Source organism: Melospiza georgiana, chromosome 24 (genome assembly GCF_028018845.1).
Source record: "Melospiza georgiana isolate bMelGeo1 chromosome 24, bMelGeo1.pri, whole genome shotgun sequence".
Taxonomy (NCBI): domain Eukaryota; kingdom Metazoa; phylum Chordata; class Aves; order Passeriformes; family Passerellidae; genus Melospiza; species Melospiza georgiana.
The window spans coordinates 8,016,391-8,034,918 of NC_080453.1; the positions used below are offsets into that span (position 1 = coordinate 8,016,391).

General features: G+C 52.7%; 1 protein-coding gene across 1 annotated transcript; it reads right to left on the reverse strand.

The window, feature by feature from the left end:
* Positions 1–1,390: 1,390 nt before the first annotated feature.
* FNDC5 (fibronectin type III domain containing 5) lies at positions 1,391–17,956 on the reverse strand. Its single transcript, XM_058040071.1, has 6 exons — positions 17,871–17,956; positions 8,897–9,012; positions 8,410–8,608; positions 6,244–6,336; positions 3,698–3,831; positions 1,391–3,088 (listed from the first exon to the last, which is right to left on the reverse strand). The coding sequence occupies exons 1-6, from the start codon at positions 17,947–17,949 to the stop codon at positions 3,047–3,049; spliced, it is 663 nt and encodes a 220-aa protein (XP_057896054.1). The 5' UTR covers positions 17,950–17,956; the 3' UTR covers positions 1,391–3,046.
* Positions 17,957–18,528: the final 572 nt, after the last annotated feature.

The window sequence follows — 18,528 nt, forward strand, 5'->3', positions numbered from 1 at the left end:
TTGCAGCGCTGGCAAGGAGGGAGGAGAGCGGCGCTTAACTCCAAATACACCCCGAGCGTGCTGGCGAAGGGTTTTGTTTGCAGCTCCCTTGTTTGCAGCTATTGTGCCCCAAATCTCTGCTCCGGTGCTTCTTGGAAATCCACGGGATTCATCCCCAGCCAGCTGGGAGGGTTTTGCTTTCAGAGCTCGGCAGGGAATCGGCCTCGCTGGGATCCCTGGCACAGCAGCCCACTCGCACTTGCTGCTTTTTAGTGTTTCTTGAAAGCTCCCTTTTTGCAGCTCCCCGCTTCCAACAATGAGTCAAAATCAGCACTCGGGGCAAAAACACGTGGGGGGAGTGGGGGGTCTGGAGGGTGGGCTGAGCTGTGGCCCAGCATGACTTCCCTCAGTGTGGATTTGGTTTATTTTTGCTTTATTGACTGTAAAACACCTCAGGAGGAGCTTTTGGCAGTGAGGCCTCTGTTCTAAACATGGGTTTAGTGGCTGACTCTCATGGGTTACACTGGAATTTTGTACCCAGACAGCAGTTAAAGCTTTGATGTTTATGACCCTCAGAACAGCAGCGTTTTAAGTAACTCTATTCTCCTCTAACCTTTTCCTAAAGTGTGGATTTACTCTATCACTTCAGTTCAGAGTGGCTGGAAAATTTCCTTGAAGGGAATCACTTGGACTAGGTGGTTTGGAGTCCCTGTCTGAGCTGGATTCTGCCAGCCCACATTTGTTTCTCCTCACAAATAATATTTCCTTACTCTCCAAGGCTGCACTTATGGGTTATCAAGTGCAGGTTATCAAAATAACCCTGGCACCTCCTGCCACATGTGAATATTGAACTCTGCCCCTCACTGACACTTTAAATTTAATTCTGCTCTACCAAATGAGTGATCACATCTCTGTCAGGAAAGAAATTGCTTAAATCTGTCCCTAGGGAACAACAACTGTGGAAAAAAAGGGATATATCTGAATTCCCAGGGACAAGTGGCTCTAAAACAGCCACACAACCCCCAAAGCTGCCAAATTACCAGGCTGGATTTGCTCTGGAGCAGCTCTCTGCCCCAGGATTAGGAGAGAGCATCTCCCTTATCATTTTGCACATGCTGTACCATCTGTCCCAAAATCTCCCTTTGTAGGGCTGTGCATTCCAAATGCTATTTCTTCCTTGGGAGATAACAGACGTGCCTGAAGAATTTTGTTAGGTAGGGCTGGGGTGCTATTTTTGGTGAAAGTTTTTTTAGTCCTGCAGCCAGAACCCTCCCTGGTTTTCTCCACCCAAACACTGAGAAAATATTTAATTTTGTAGATATGTTAAAGTTTTAGGTCTGGGAAATACAAAGTTTTAGGGTGTGTGTGTGCTGCTCAAAAGAAGTGAATATAAAATAATGAAATTCAGGCATTACAAGGACACAAGAGATGCCTTTAATCTTTTATTGTACATTACAAAATGTTTATTGCTCTGTCTGTATCAGAGGTGGTGACCTCTCCTTCTTGGTGATGGAAGAGTAATGTTCAGGCAAAGGACCCTGGAGCCACCTTTGGGGTTGGCCTGCCTGGAAGCAGGAACATCTTCAGGAGAACTTCCCAGTGCCTTTTCCCCAACCCAGCTCTTTGGGAAAAGCTGGTGACAGGGGAGGAGGAGAGATGGCAGCTCCTCACTGCCAGGCTCTTCCTGCTCAGGAACTCCCAACCCAGGCTCCTCCAAAGCTTCCTCAGGCCAACCTCTGAAGTTGGCATTTGATGGAACAATTCGGATCCTACCTCATCCCCTAAGTGCGTGTGGAGTGGTCTTGTGGAGGAGTTAAATAAACACAGATACCCCATGGCACACTACAAAGAATAAATCTTTTCCATGTCATGGTTCCTGCATCTCCCAGCTTTCCAGAGCACCAGCAATCCCCAGGGATCCTGTCAGCTTACAAACATCCAGCATTTCCTAAGAGAGAGGAGAAGCTCAGCCCTTTTCCCCTCCATCCTCATCCCTTTTTGGGAAAGGCTGTGTCCAGCAGGCTCCTGCCATTCCAACAGGCAGGATGTGTAAGGAGAACCAGCCCTTCCCACACACAAACTTTATTAAAAGAAGCATTTGAAGAACTTAAGCCCTCAAAAAAAAAAGGCCCCTCAGACCAGAGCTTTCCACAATAAACAGCTCTTGCCCCTGGAGACCTTGCATAGCAACCCTCAGGTATTTTGTCTTTTTCTGCCTTTTTTTTTTTTTTTTTTTTTTGCTGTCTGGCTACATTTTTATGGACCTTTTATCCCATTGGTGGCGGACTCAGGCCCAGCTGAAAATACCACGAAGAAAATGGTGGAAATTATCCTGGAAGCCACAGAACAGCTCCTGGTGTCCCCTCATGTTGGTCTGTGCCTCAGCGTTCCCCGATTTTTCTGAGGTGAAGAGCACCAGTGTGAGAGAGGAGAGACAGCAGCAGTGCAGAATGTGCTGCAGCCCAGCTGGAGAACAGCCAGGGAAGTTCTCCTGGTGGAAATGGAAACTGGGGGATGTTTTTTTTGTTTGAGAAACCCACCTGCAGGACGTGGTACACGACACACATCGATGAACGAAGCGAGGCCCGAGCGCTTCTCGGTGGTGGAGTTTGCCATGAGCTTCCCTCCATTCCTGCTCACAGAGGGATGTGCCTGATGCCTGGGAGTCCTGCCAGGGATGGAGTGACAGTGAGAAAGACACAACAGAACCTTGTGCATTCCCAAAAACCAGGAAAACTGTCCCAGAAGATGGAGCGTGAGCGTGGGAGATGTTGCTCCAATCTGATTCACAGATCACTCCAGCATCGCTGATTCTTCTCCATCTTTGTTTGGGTGTCAGGTTTGGTTTTTTTTGTTTTTTTTTTTGTTTTTTTTTTTTGTTTTATTTTTGCAGGATTTCCCTTCCTGGCCAGATGTTTTGCAGAAACACGGATGAGGAGGTGGATGCCAGCGAGTGACAATCACGAGGTCTTGTTTTGCAAATCACTCCGCCAATGTTTCACCTCCCCAGTCAGCACGGCTCAGGGTGAGAGTGAGGCGTGGAGTCCATCCCTCAGGTGTCAGGCTGTCATGCTTCAATGATGTTCACTGAGGGCTTGTTTTTTGGAAACTAGGAAAGGATACAAAGGAAAAAAAAACGGATGTGTACAAGGGAAAAATCACAGCAGAGCTCAGCGCAGTCTGCAGGTTGTGTTTTGTGAAAATTCTCCTTCCCACACCTTCGTGGTGATGAAAAACAGTCAGAGTTGAGGTTTTAGGCTTGTGGGGCTCATCACTGCTTCTGAACCATCAAAAATCAGTGAACTATTTAAAATACTGAATAAATACGGTGGGGATGTGAACAGAAACACGAGGAAGTTCCGTTAATTGAAATAAGTTGGGATAAATTAAAGGCTTGACCTATCTACACTTCGACATTTTGTTACCATCTTTGCTCCTGCTGATTAACTCTGCAGTTAATTACAGCAGCAGCGTCCTCTTTGCCACGTGCTGCTGTGGGAGGACCCGAGGAACTCATTTTTTAGCTCCAGAGACGCTCAGATTATCCAGAAACGTGGCTTGAAATCTGATTTCTGGCGGCCACGCAGGATGCTGGAGGTGGGAGCGCAGCGCTGCCGTCCGGATCAGCAGAGCCGTGGGTGTGCAGGGTGTTCCCTTCGAGGAGAGGATTTTGAGCAGAGCTTTTTTTGGGCCGATTTAACACAAATCGGGCACTCACCTTGCTCCGCAGCAGGCCCCCGCCCTGGTGCTCGGGTGTGCTGTTCTCCGAGGCGCTCTTGGCTTTCTCCTTGCTGTTGTTGGGCTCGTTGTCTTTGATGATGTCGTATTGTCTGCAGAACAGGGCGATCACCCCTGCCAGGAGAGAGCATCGGCATCACAGCCAGGCTCAGCAGCCCGCAGAGATCACAGATCCCTCTGGCCAGCCTCGGCAGCATTCCCAGTTCCTCCCAGAGCACGGCCAGGCTGCCCTCTGGCTCTTGCCTTCCCTTAATTCCATGCTAAACTAGTTAGACAGGACGACAGAAGATTAATTAGATTCCAGCCTCTCTGTTATGAAGTGTTTTAAGCTCTGCACTTGGACCTCGACCAACGCCAACCCCGTGGTTCAGTGAGCACTGGAGGAGCTGCTGGAATTTCTGCCTGCTGAAAATATGTCCTCTGCTCCCTGTCCTCTGCTCCTTGTCCCATGTTCCCTGTCCTCCTTGTCCTCAGCTCCTTGTCCTTGGCTCCTTGTCCTCTGCTCCTTGTCCTCAGCTCCTTGTCCTTGGCTCCTTGTCCTCTGCTCCTTGTCCTCTGGTCCCTGTCCCCTTCTCCTTGTCCTCTGCTCCCTGTCCTCTGCTCCTTGTCCTCTGTTCCCTGTCCTCCTTGTCCTCTGCTCCTTGTCCTCTGCTCCTTGTCCTCTGTTCCCTGTCCTCCTTGTCCTCTGCTCCTTGTCCTCTGCTCCTTGTCCTCTGTTCCCTGTCCTCCTTGTCCTCTCCTCCTTGTCCTCTGTTCCCTGTCCCCTGTCCCTGGAGCTGGCAGATGAGAAGTTCTGAACCTTCCAGCACCTGCAAATGGGCACCAGCACAAGCTGCGAGTGGAAATTTCCTCCCCCACAGCCCCAGGCACGTGGAGAGGGGAGCAGGGGCAGCCGTGGCACGGAGGATGACTGCAAATGTCTGTCTGAGAAGCTTTTATGTGATGTTTCCACCAAATAACCTCTCTGCCTGCACATTCCAGACACGTAGGTGAAGTGGATCCAGGCAGATGCTGCTTTTCCCTCCTTGAAAAAATCTTCCTTATAGCAAAATATATTTAAATCTTCCAGCATCCTGCTCTATAAAACCAGCGTGGCAGTTGCCCCCAGGCTTTACTGATAAACACGGTGGCCCAAATTCTTTCTTTGGGAATGTGGGTAAGTGGCTGATTCCAGGAGAAAAGGCATTAACATCTGCCACAGCCACTCCTCGTGTGATTTCCTTGGGTAAAACTGACACACAAAGAAGGAAAATGCCATGAAAAATTCCAGAAACACAAGAGCTGAGGCTTGGCTCAGTCCAGAGCTCTGGTTTCATTTGGATTTTCTCAAATATTGTCACACAGGACAGGTGAAAAGCTGGAAGGAGGTTTTTGTGTATTGAGACTTTTTCAAGAACTCCTTTGATGTAGAGAGATTCTCCCCACACCCCTTTTGCTTTTTAAATGTAAGTAATTTGTCTGGAAGGGAAATTGTGGGATTAGCAAATTCTTTGTTCCCAGCTGATCCGAGTCTCAGATTATTCTACAGCGGGAGATGAATCAGTTGTTCAGTCACCCCATGTAATTATTCATGATTATTTTCCCTGGCAGGGCATTGAAATTGGGATGTGAACAACTAAAACATGGCATAAATGCTGAAAAAATAATGGCCTAGAGCTTCTGGAAATCTTCTAAATTCATTTCAATTTTCATGTGATTGTTTGCTTTAGCAATAATTGCTGTCCAGTTTCTGGAGATGCACATAAGGGGGGAAAAAATTATTATACATGGATCTGATTCAGTGTCACCTGGATTCCTGCATCCCTTTCTGTGATGGGGAAATTTCTGTGGACAACTTATAAATACAAATATAAAATTCATAAAATATAAATATATACATATATTAAATAAATATATACATAAAATAGATATAGATATAGATATAGATATAGATGATATAGATATAGATATAGATATAGATGATATAGATATAGATATAGATATAGATATAGATATAGATATAGATATAGATATAGATATAGATATAGATATAGATATAGATAGTGGGTGTGGAGAGCAAGACTCTTAAATCTCCATTTTGCCTGAGCATTGGAGTTTTATAATATCCAGAAAATTACTGCAACCTGTAATATCTGATGGACTCAAGGCATATCCTGTTGGAATTTGGATCCCTGGAAATGTTCCAGGAGCAACCTGCTCTGGTGGAAGGTTGGGTGGAACAAAATGATCTTTATGTCCCTTCCAACCCAAACCATTCCATGTTTCTGTGGCTGAGAGCATCATAATCAGGGCAGTCTGGGAAAAAATGAGATTACAGGATTATCCATAGGGAATTGCTTCCATCAAATCCATTTTCTGCTTCCTGGTGGACCCAACTCGAGCTGCAAAACCCAACTCGAGGTGCCCTTACAGCTGGGAATTCTGTTTTTTCGTGTGTGAGGAAAGGTTTATTCCATGGTTCCACGTGCAGCCAGGCATTCCTGAAGATATCCTGTGGATATTAAATTTGAGAAAGCTGGCACTGACCTGCCCACATGAACAACACCACAACAATGATGAGAACTTCCCCTGCTCGCAGCTGTTGGTTTTTCTTGGCCATCTCCTTCATTGTCACCTCATCTGCACGAGGGCAAAGAGACACGGTGAGACACAAAGCCTGGCTTAGGAGAGCTCCTGAGCCCAGGCAGTGTGGCAGGAGCAGAGTTCTGACACTCCTTGGGTTGGGATTTAGGAAGGAATTTTCCCCTCTGAGAGGGGCTGGAATGGATTTCCCAGAGAAGCTGTGGCTGCTCCATCCCTGCAAGTGTTCAAGGCCAGCTTGGAGTACCCTGGGATGGTGGAAATGTCCCTGCTCATGGCAGGGGTGGCACAGGATGAGCTTTATGTCCCTTCCAACCCAAACCAGGCTGGGATTCCAGGATTTATGCTGTCACACCCTGAGGGGATGGAACCAGGGAGGAGCAGTGGGACAGGGCAGTGTTTTCTGTCCCCATGGCTGCTCTCTCTGCTGTCCCTGTCCCTGTTAGTGCCATCTGCACCTGTCCCACAGCCTGGCATGCTCCAGCAGTGTGGAGAGCCTGGCAGGATATTTTTCAGCAGAGCTCTGGGATTCAGAAAGGAGCAGAGCCTTTTTGGCAGGGCGTAATTCGCCTCTTTGGCTTCAAAGCATTAAGGAGATTACAGTTCAGGCCCCCAGGAAAGGAGCAGTGCTCCTCTTAGTGCTTCCAGATAAACAGCAATTCAGGATTACAGCCTCCAAATCAGTTTAATAAAGAGAGTCAAGGACTCACATCCGCAGAAGCATGGCCAAAAGCCCTGGAACAGGCTGGGCCCTCAGCAGGCAGGGGGGACCTGGGTGTCCCCACAGCCCTGTGCTTCCAGGCCCTCTTTGGAGCAGGATTTTTGCTGATAGAAAACCCTCAAGAGCCTGATTTGGCTAAAAAGGAACAAGTGAAGGAGTTGTCAGTGAGGAAGTGCCTGATTTTCTCCCTGGAGATAATGAAAACCCAGCTGGATGTGATCCTGGACCTGCTCTGCTTGACCCTGCCTGGGGGAGGTCCCTTCCAAGCTCATCTCTCTGTGATTTGGCAGAAATATTGAAAATGTAAGAAAAATGGGAGCTCTGGGTGGTTTTTTTTCCCTGAAACCCAAGCCCAGGAGGTGCTGTGAGTCCCACCAGTGCCCTGTGAGCACAGTGGTGTGCCCAGTGCCATCCAGGGGGGCTGGATCCACCAGAGTTCACAGGCTGGCCAGGAATTCTCCACTTGTAGGGAGCTGCACAGAGCTGCAAACCTCCTCCTCTTCCTTCTCCTCACTTTGTTAAATCCCATCTGAGATTGGAGAAGGAGTATTTTTTTCCCTAAAACCCAAGCCCAGGAGGTGCTGTGAGTCCCCCAAGTGCCCTGTGAGCACAGTGGTGTGCCCAGTGCCATCCAGGGGGGCTGGATGCACATGAATTCACAGGCTGGCCAGGAATTCTCCACTTGTAGGGAGCAGGACACAGAGCTGCAAACCTCCTCCTCCTCCTCCTCACTTTGTTAAATCCTATCTGGGAGAAGGGGTATTTTTTTCCTGAAACCCAAGCCCAGGAGGTGCTGTGAATCCCACCAGTGCCCTGTGAGCACAGTGGTGTGCCCAGTGCCATCCAGGGGGACTGGATGCACATGAATTCACAGGCTGGCCACTGGCATTCTCCACTTGTAGGGAGCTGCACAGAGCTGCAAACCTCCTCCTCTTCCTCCTCACCTTGTTAAATCCCATCTGAGATTGGAGAAGGAGTATTTTTTTCCCTGAAACCCAAGCTCAGGAGGTGCTGTGAGTCCCCCAAGTGCCCTGTGAGCACAGTGGTGTGCCCAGTGCCATCCAGGGGGGCTGGATCCACATGAATTCACAGGCTGGCCTGGAATTCTCCACTTGTAGGGAGCTGCACAGAGCTGCAAATCCCCTCCTCCTCCTCCTCACTTTGTTAAATCTCCTCTGAGACAGAAGGAGCAGCCACCTCCAGCAGCACCTCCCTGGCACCCTGTGCCCCCTCAGCACATCCTGAGAGGACTCTCAGCCCCATGAGTGTTTATCTCACAGGATTTATCACCTATTTATTCTCCCAGCTCCTCTCAGCACACAGAATCCTTGTTCCTCTCTCTGCAGAGCCCTGTGTCCCCAGGGGCCACGTAGGAACTCACCCACACTTGCCTTTATTTTTAGAGGCTAGTTTCTCAGCTTCCCTGGGGGTCTTGAAGAGGACTGGCTCACTGGCAGGGCTCTGGCCTTGGATGCTGATGGCCTGGACATGCACAATGTACTCAGTGTCCTCCTCTAGGTCCCAGAGGGCACAGGAGCGGGTGGTGGTGTTCACCTCCTGGATGAAGCGCAGCATCCGCACGTCCTTCTTCTGGAAGCCGAGAGAGGAGAGCACAGAGTGGTGGAGAGGCTTCTCCACGTGCATTTGTTGTCACCTAAGGCCACTGATTGCTGCCCTGCCCACCACGTGGATGTGGAGGAACCATCAGGATCGTTCCCTCTCTGCAGCCACAGCTGCAAAGGGGATGGGGGAGCCAAATCCCCGACAGGACCACGAGAGACAGGATGAGAGGAATGGGCTGAAACTGCAGCAAGAGGATTTGGGAACCACCTGGGGGGAGATGGACGTGGCTGGAGGTGGGTGATTCTAGCACGGTACCTGCTGGGAAATTGCAAATCCAATGACAACTTCGTCTTCCAGGACATCCCAGGTGACCACGGCCGAGTTGGCTTTCAGGTGTTTGACTGTGACATTCACTGGAGCTGAAGGGCTGTCTGCAAGGAGGGAGAGCAGAGCCTTGACAGGGACAGGACACACAGCAAGGGCAAGGAAAGGAGTGGGGAAGGACCTTCCTCAGGATCTCTTTTGGATTTGTGACCTGGCAATTGCAGGAACTCCAGATCTTAATTCCCAGGGTGGAGCTGGGAGATGTCAGCTGAGAATACGAGTTAAATTCAACGCAGGTTCCAGCTGATAGAGGGGAAATTTAAGTTAAATATAGGGAATAAATCCTTCCCTGAGAGGTTGTCCAGAGAAGCTGTGGCTGCCCCTGGATCTCTGGCAGTGTCCAAGGCCAGGTAGGGACAGCACAAAGTGACCCTGCCCATGGCAGGGGTGGGACTGGCTGATCCTCTGGCCCTTCCAACCCAAACCATTCCACGACTCCATGTGTGAAATACCCAACCCTTGGGAAGAATTTATTGACCACCACAGCCAAGCCCTGAGCAGCTCATTCATGCCATCCTCCCCGGGCACATTTTCCCTGTCACAGCCTGACAGTGACAGCTGGGAGCAAATTCCAGCTCTGCCATGGACGTGTGCACTCAGAATACTCCTCAAAGCATTCAGAGGTTTGAAATGCAGGAGTGGAATAACTGTGAGAGTTTTATTTTGTTTTTCCCTGGCAGAAAAATGTTCCTTACAATGTTTTGTGGCTGATGTCAGAGCACATCCAGCGAGCATCCCCTTGGAGCTGGTGGATATTGTAATGTGGGAAGGGCAGGCCAGGAGAGCAGGAGCCTGAGGCTCTGTGTTCATTCCCAGTTCCAGAGCACAGCTGAATTTCCAGCAGGATCCTCCCAGCCTTGCCAAGGAGAGCTGCACAACCTCCCCAGGAGCCTCTTCCCAAGGGAGCTGCCCACTCCAAAGCCTTCCCTGGCATCTCAAGGGAAGGTTTTCCCTCCTAGGCTTGGCACAGCTCTCCCAGCTGGACTCTGTCCCCACTCTGGTGAAATTTAATTCACAATCCTCAGCTTTGCTCTGAACCCAAAGCAGTGAATGCTCTGGGTAGCCCCAGGAGGTCAGTAGGGCGAGGAAGAATCATTCTATTCCAGTTTTTATGAGAAATGAATACTTTTCTTTCATGATAACCACCCTTTTGAGGCTGGCACAAGAGGGGTGCACTTGTGCCCATCTCCAGTGACACTTGTTGGGTTTATGGCCATTCCCAGGCGCCTGGATGGAGCTGAAAATATTCAAGCTGTGGTGTCAGTGTCTGACATCACTCCTGGTGAATGTTCCCCCCGGGATCAGAGGAGCACAGAATTCCCCAGCTGAAGGTCACTTGGCACAGTGATCCCTGCTCCTTTCACAGCCAGCAGGAAGAGCCTCAGGAATGTGAAATGTCTGGAGAAACCATTCAGGCCAGACTGATTCTCAGTGAGGAAAAAAGTCACTGGATGGCTGAATTCACACAAATTCAGGACTGATTCTCAGCAAGGAAAAAATCACTGAATGGCTGAATTCACACGAATTCACACAAATTTAGGACTGATTCTCAGTAAGAAAAAGTCATTGAATGGCTGAATTCACACAAATTTAGGGCTGATTCTCAGGAAGAAAAAGTCACTGAATGGCTGAATTCACACAAATTTAGGGCTGATTCTCAGTAAGAAAAAAATCACTGGATGGCTGAATTCACACAAATTCAGGACTGATTCTCAGTAAGAAAAAAAGTCAGTGAATGGCTGAATTCACACAAATTTAGGACTGATTCTCAGCGAGGAAAAAAATCACTGAATGGCTGAATTCACACAAATTTAGGACTGATTCTCAGCGAGGAAAAAAGTCACTGGATGGCTGAATTCACACAAATTTAGGAGGAGCAGCAAGTCTGATTCCACAGAGGGATGTCATTCCTCTCTGATCTAACAATGGAGTCGGAGTTGACCCAAAGCATTCTCATCTCTGCCCTCATGGAATGATGCAGAATTGCCCATCCTTCCTCTTGAGGATGTGATCCCTCACCATCCTCACCCTCCCTGCAGCAGCAGTGCCAGTGAGGAGCTGAGGAAGGAGACAAATCCTCCTCCCCATGCTGGAATCCAAGTCCCCTCCAGCGCCGGCTGTGACACGGGGAAGGGACGTGGGTCTGCAGCTCTTCACCTTCCCCCGTGACTGAAGCAACAAAAGTCGAGTCTAAATTTAGGAAGGGGCGGTCAGCAGACAGGAATGTGCACGGGGAAGGTCTGTGAGTCATGCCTGATGAATTTGCTGGAACATACTGAGGACATGACGGAGTTGAGGGACACGGGAGACAAAACATTCTCCAGCTGCAGCCAAGCACTCGGCCCTTCCCGGCTCGCAGAGCTCAATCCCTCCCTGGTTGTCTTCCCTGGGTATTTTTAGGAGCTAAATTTTAATATTTTTTTAAGAGCTACCACTGATTTAGCCAGCTTCAGTTGGAGGAGGGCTTTGAAAAGAGATGAATTAACCCCACAGGAACAGAGAGCAGAGATCACGGGAGAAAGGAACAGCACTCGGAGTGCTCAGGTCCCCTTTGAAATTTGTGACCTTGAGGGAGGCACAGCATAAAATGTGTCCGAGTTTCCCGATGGCATAAGATGTGGGGGAGTTGGGAGGACCTTGAAGAGCTGGAGGAGAGCAAAAAAACTCTCCTGGGAAGTGGTGGGAGAGGGTGGAGAGCTGTGAGGCAGGAGGGAAGCACTCAGCAAAGCTTGAAGCCTCCAAAAATGGAATCTGCATGGAGGTGAGGGAGAAATCCCCTGGAGTGGGTGGTCAGGAACATTCCAGAACCTCTCTTTGTAGGAATACCTGAGAGAGGCATGGGGTAGTGAAGTCAGCAGCTCTAAAATCCAGCAGATCCCAATGTGCCTTCCCTTGCTCTGCTACACCCAAATCAGTGGTGTCAAAGCAGCATAAAAACACAAAAAAGAGAATTAAACCGTGTTTGACAGAAATATAAACCCAGGAAAATGAATTTCCTGCTCCCAGAGCTGCAGGGATAATTTGGAACCAAAATTTTCATCCATGAGGTTGCTTTTTCTCCCTGTTCCCAAGAGATGGAATGATGAGATCACAACTTCCTAAGACCTAAAACACTGTTCCAAGATATTCCTCAGGACTTTTGGCTCCCTGGCCCTGGTGCAGCTCTTTGTCAGTGCCAGTCTGGCTGAGATCAGGTGGCAAAGGTGCAATTCCTGTCATTTCCCAGCTGCCTGCAGGGAGTCAGCAGCTCCAGCAGGGCCTTGAGGTGCCAAATCCAAATTTTTGTTTCCTTCTAGAGTCATGTGCAACTCCTGGAAACTTTGCTTCTGTGCCTGTGGCAGCCAGGAAAGCTGCTGGTGTTCTGGGAGTGGGCACAGAGGGTGGGAATGCTGCAGGGATGGCAGGGAATGGCTTGTGGACCAAGGTTTTTTATTTTTGTGCCTGTTTATTCCAGAGCTGCTGAGGGCAGCACGTTCCTTGTCTGCTCCATTAGGGAATGGTGCAAGATTCCTGGTTTAGCACTTGAACTTCATTCCAGTGCAGGATGCTGGAGCAAATCCCACCCTCCAAACTGGCTGAGGATATTTACCCAAATTTAGATGGGAAAAAAATATTCTCATTTTCACGTCAGCAGAAAGGGAAACCATTAAGGGAAACCCTGATGACTTCAGCTGAAATTTTGACTTTTAAACATGAATAGGAGCTTAAAAACAGAGGATTTCTAAAACCCCATCTGCTTTCCTTCCCGCAGAGTGAGGAATCTGCCGTGCCCCAGGCCCGTGTGTCCCAGCCCTCCCCGGTTCCGCCGCACCTGGGGCCCCTTTGGCCGGAGCAGGTCGGAGCCTCCGCTGTGCACCAAGAAATCCTGAGCCCTGGAGATGGTCCTGCCTCCCTCCCCCGTGCTGAGAACCCCTCCCAGCCTTCCATTAAACGTTTTCCTCGTTATTGTTGGACTTTAATTGGAGAGAGAACCCCGCACGTGCTCTGCAGCTCATAATGGGCACAAGTGGTGTGAGGAAGAGGAGCCCCCCCCGTGCTTTTCTGTGAGTTGGATCCCTCATGGGAGCTTTGGGATGGGAAAAAGAGCAGGGAAAAGTTTTTGTTCCATCCCTCTGCTGCTGTCACCTGGGGAATGGGGAGGATGCTGAATTTTGGGGTGTCCAAACCTCTGGTAGGATCAGGGAGGCAGCCAGGCCACAGCAGCATCACTGAAGGAAAGGAGGAACCTGTGGGAATGTCACACCCTTGGGGTCACCTGGGGCCAGCCAAGTCCAGAATTCCACAGGTCTGGAATGAAAGTGCATTTCTGGATTTATCTCTCCAGCCAAGGAGTCCCCCAAACCCCCTGAATTCACCTCTCCCATGGAGATACTTGGAATTGCATCCTTCCCAAGGCTCTGCTGTATTCCCAGCATTTCCCAATTCACTCAGCTCCTCTCCCAGGCAGCTCCTTCCCTGCTGGGAAGGGTTTGAGCTGCCTCAGGGCCATGGTGTGGTGAGCTGAGGCTCTGGAGCAGCTCATTCCCTGCTGGGAAGGGTTTGAGCTGCCTCAGAGCCCCAGAGCCATGGTGTGGTGAGCTGAGGCTCTGGAGCAGCTCCTTCCCTGCTGGGAAGGGTTTGAGCTGCCTCAGAGCCCCAGGGCCATGGTGTGGTGAGCTGAGGCTCTGGAGCAGCTCCTTCCCTGCTGGGAAAGGTTTGAGCTGCCTCAGAGCCATGGTGTGGTGAGCTGAGGCTCTGGAGCAGCTCCTTCCCTGCTGGGAAGGGTTTGAGCTGCCTCAGAGCCATGGTGTGGTGAGCTGAGGCTGTGGAGCAGCTCATTCCCTGCTGGGGAAGGTTTGAGCTGCCTCAGAGCCATGGTGTGGTGAGCTGAGGCTGTGGAGCAGCTCATTCCCTGCTGGGAAGGGTTTGAGCTGCCTCAGAGCCATGGTGTGGTGAGCTGAGGCTCTGGAGCAGCTCCTTCCCTGCTGGGAAGGGTTTGAGCTGCCTCAGAGCCATGGTGTGGTGAGCTGAGGCTCTGGAGCAGCTCATTCCCTGCTTTCCTGCTGCCCCTTCCTGCAGCAAGCAGTGAATCCCATCCTTAATCCCCAGCATCTCTTGATTGCTGCACCACAACCTTGCCTGGAGATGCAGGAGATGAAAGGACACGATCCCTAAAATCCATGTGATGTTTTCTACCCTTTCCCTGAGCGTGGATTCACACAGAGCTGCTGTTGCTGCTTTCTCTGTGCTCTCCCAGCGTGGATCCCATAATTGCTTGTGGGTTTTATGGGGTGTGTAGGAAGGGCTGGCACATGGCTCAGCATTCCCAGGGGTTTTAATGAAGGGAGCCCCAGGGGGATGTGTGGGAGCAGGGATCATTCCTGCTCCCAGCCCCACGGGGAGCAGAGCTGTTTGCTAAGATCCAGAGATTTCAAAGAGCACAGAGGCCAACTGGTGGTTCTTGAGCTGGGAAAGAGGCAATTATTCCCTGCTGGCCATTCAGTTCCCTATAAAAATGGGATATTAATAGGCCCCCAGCCCCCTCCTGCCCAGCCCTTGGCTCTGGGGCTGATTCCTCAGGGAGCAGCTGCCCAAACGTGCTGGAAATGCTGCCAGGAGCGTGGAGCCTTTTCAGGGAGCACAGAGACTGTGGCCAGCCAGCCATTGGGAATTCCTTGGGGCTGAAGGAAGGAATGTTTCTACCCTGGAGAGTCCCAGAGACAGGCAGGATTCTCTCAGGTCTCCTCAGTGCCACAGTTTGGGTTTAAATGCTGCCAGCTCAGAGCAGACTCATTCCCATCGTGGCATTTTTGCATTTTTTTATCCAGGATCTAAATATCCACAGAGACCTGGGTACCACAGGCTTTTCTAGCTCCTCTTATCCCGCATCTCTGAAATATCAGAGCAATCAGGGGGGTGAGGAGGCCTGGGAATTGCCTGGATGCTGACACCCGACCTCTCCCAGGATTTTGCTGCCTGCTCCCAGCCCAGCCCTGCTCCTGTTTCCCACCTTTTACTGCACACATAAAGGTTTGCAGCTTCATTGCTCCACACATTCCTGCTTTTAACTGAATTATACTCGATCCAGGCCCTAATTCAGCCTTTGGGCACTTCATAAAACCAGCAAGAGTTTGTTTGGCAATGAACATCCAAAGGGAGAGGACGGATCCAGGAGCAGCACGTGCGTGGCACTGCAAGCACATCTCTCTGGGAGGAATCTCCCTTTCCCACAAGCAGAATCCCAGCAGGAAACAGCATTTGGAAGAGGATGGCTCAACCTTGGCTGCCTCTCAGAGCACCATCCCTGCTGAGAGCCTGACACCAGGGTGAGAAACCTCCCCATCCCAATTAAATCCCTCCCACACCGAGCACAGCAATCAATAAAGCTCTTACGCCATCCCCAGCCAGGCAGGGATCTCCCCGGCCTCTGGGATGGAGGGAGAGGCTGCAGAGGGCTGGATTGTTGTTTCCAAACTGCTGAGAGACCTTGTGCTGCTCTCCTGAGCCTGCTGAGCTTGTGGCTCACCCTGATCCAGGGGTGATCCCAGCTCAGACAGCACCTGGAGTCAGATCGGAGCCTTTGCTTTGCTCTCCTTTCCCCCACAGGGCTGGGGGCTGCCTAGAGAGGGGTGAGGCTGGTTTGAAGTGGTTTCATAATACAGCCAGCAGGGTTTGGCACCTTTTTGGGCAGCTGTGAAGGGGCTCCTCAAACTGGAGCTTGTCCTGGTTCCAAGGGCTGGCAGAAGGAGGTTTTACCTGAGCTGTGCCACCTCTGCTCTCCATCTGACAAAAATAAACCTGACCTGAGCTGCTCCACGGGCTGGCACCTGGCAGTGAGGCTGTTTGCAAGTCACAGGGGCTGTGGCCTATTTTGGGGTCTCTCATCATCACCCCCCTGCTCTTTGAGCCCTCAGCAGTGCCCCGAGCCCAGCCCAGCTCCCCTCTCTTCGTTAGCTCAGCCTAATGAGGAGGGGACAAAATTAAATCCTATTCCTGACTTTCCAACCATCCTGAGTTTCCTCAGGGACCTTCTGGAGCCGTGGGAGTGATGGGAGGGCATCACCCACCCAGGTGGGATTTGGGGTTGCCCAGGAGCATTGGTGTGAAGATCATTTCTCAGCCACCTCATCCTCCTGCTTCTGCTTCCCCTCCTCACTCACCTTGGCATCACCTTGGCAAAAACTGATCCTGCCTGGCCAAAATCTCTGAATTCAGAGCAGGGCCTGTGGTCAGTGCCACCCACCAGCCCTTGGCCTGGCATTGCCAGGGGGGAATTTGCACCAGTCCCTCCTGGGAATGGCAGCTTTAATCTCTCATGACAGGAATTATTTTAAACCCACTCACACAAGGGGGACAAACCCTGGAGCCTCCATCCCTGCCTGGGAATGATTTCCTCCCCCATGGGCTTTTCCAGTGACTCTGGGCTCGTGTGCCTTGGTGGCCTTGTGGGGGCTGGGGACACGGAGCTGGCACTGTGGTGACGCTGCCACTGCCTCTGTGTGACCTTGGGAAAATCACTCAGTGCCCTCATCCCCGGGAAACAGGGGCAGCACAAACCCTGTGCCTCACCTGGGTGCAGGGAGAGCCCCTCAGGACCCCTGGCACGGGTGGCACAGGAGGAGGGGGAGGCAGTGAGGGGTGCATGGCATCACCCCAAAGTGACACAGCTCGCTGTCAGCTCCTGGGGACGTGGCACTGACAGGAGAATGAGGCGTTTTGGGCACAGACACAACTCCCTGTTGGCTCTGGGATGCCAAGTGAGGTGATCCAAGGATAAGGAAGAGCAGGGAAGTGGCCTCGTTTACAGAAACCCCGAGTGCTGTCACAGCTGCAGACGCCTCCATTGTGTTTTTCATGGTGTTTTCCTCATCCCTCCCTCCCTTTGGCAATTTTCATTAATCTCCCCAGGTCTGGCAGATGTGAAACAGCAACTTCAGGAGTCAATGCCTGGCCAAGGACGGGTGGCAGAGCTGAAGGCACCCAGGGCTTGCTGCAGCCCCGTGTGTAACCCCAAATGGAACTCCAGCAACTTCCAGGGATGGCTGGAGAGAAGGAATTTCCACTCCCTGGAGCTCTGCATCCCTAATAATCACCCCCAGCCTCCTGGAATGCAAGATATCCTGGCAATCAGCAGGCTGCAAATCAAAGCAGCTGTTCCAGCAACATCTGACAACCAGCCAAGCAGCCAGCCCTCAGCTGCTTTGGGCTGGGGAGCTCCCCCAGCACTGCCCACTTCACACCCACACAGGGGCTCCTGGGGCCAGCCAAGGCAGGAATGGACTCGGGTCCATCCTGGTAGCTCCAAAATTAGCTCCAGCTCAAGGCAGCACTGCCTTCAGCAAAGATCTCCCACTCCAGGTGAGCTGCTCAGCTCGGAGGGGCCTGGGATGTGCAGTGCCCGTGGAGAGGTGGTTCCTCTGGGGCCACCAGGGTTCCTCTGGGACCACCAGGGTTCCTCTGGGGCCACCAGGGTTCCTTTGAGAGCACCGTGCTTCCTCTGGGGCCACCATGGTTCCTGTGGGACCACCAGGGTTCCTTTGGGACCACGGCGCTCCCCCATCGTTCTCAGAGCTCCCAGCAGAGCCCGGTTGGGCCCTGGACAGCCGGGAAGGGACCTGGGCAGAGCAGACCCGGCTTTGCCCCCTCCACTCCGGCTCAGGTGCCCCAAAGCTCCCCCTGCCCCTCTCCCTCCTGCTTTCCCTCTCGCCGTTCCCACCCCTCGGTCCCCGGCGCTGCCCGAGCCCGGTACCGGGGGCCGCGTGTCCCGAATCGCCGCCTCTCCCGCCCCCAATTCCCGCCGAAGTCCCCCCAAACTCCGGCCCCTCCGCGCAGCCCTGCCCGCTCCCTCCGCTGCCCCCGGGGTCTCTCCCGGCCCCGAACCCGCCCCGGCAGCCCCGGAGCCGCTCCCGGGCCCGGCCGCCCGTACCTGCCTCCACCGGGCGCAGACCGGCGTAGCTGAAGCAGAGCAGGAGCGCGGCGCCGGTGCAGCCGAGGAAAGGCTCCATCCCCCGCGGCCGCTCGGGGCCGGGCCGAGCCGCTCCGGGCCGGGCCGGGCCGGGCCCCGCCGGCGGCGCGTCCTGCGGGCGCGGCGGAGCCGTTCAGCACCGCGGAGAGCGCCGGGGCCGCCGGTACCGCCGGTGCCGCCCGGTGCCGCCCGGTGCGGCTCCGCTCCGCCCGGCTCGCCTCGCCTCGGCTCGGTTCGGCACGGCACGGCTCGGCACGGCTCGGCACGGTACGGTACGGCTGGGCTCGACCGGGAGGCGGCCCCGCCGAGCCCCGGCTCCGCCCGCTGCAGCGCCGGGCAGCCCCGCTCCGGTCCCTCCCCCGGCCCCGGGGGCGGCGGGACGGGGGCGCCTCGGGCCCCCCGCTCCGTGCCTCAGTTTCCCCGGCCCGACCCCGCCGGGATCCCGGCACTGCCGTCCCGGGGGTGCTCGGACACCGGGAGTCCCATCCCGGCCGGGAGCAGCAGTGGGGACATGCCACCATCGGGTGTCACACAGCCCTGGGGGAACAGTGTCACCCCCGGGTGTCACACAGCCCTGTGGGGTCATGTCACCGCAGGGTGTCACACAGCCCTGCAGGGA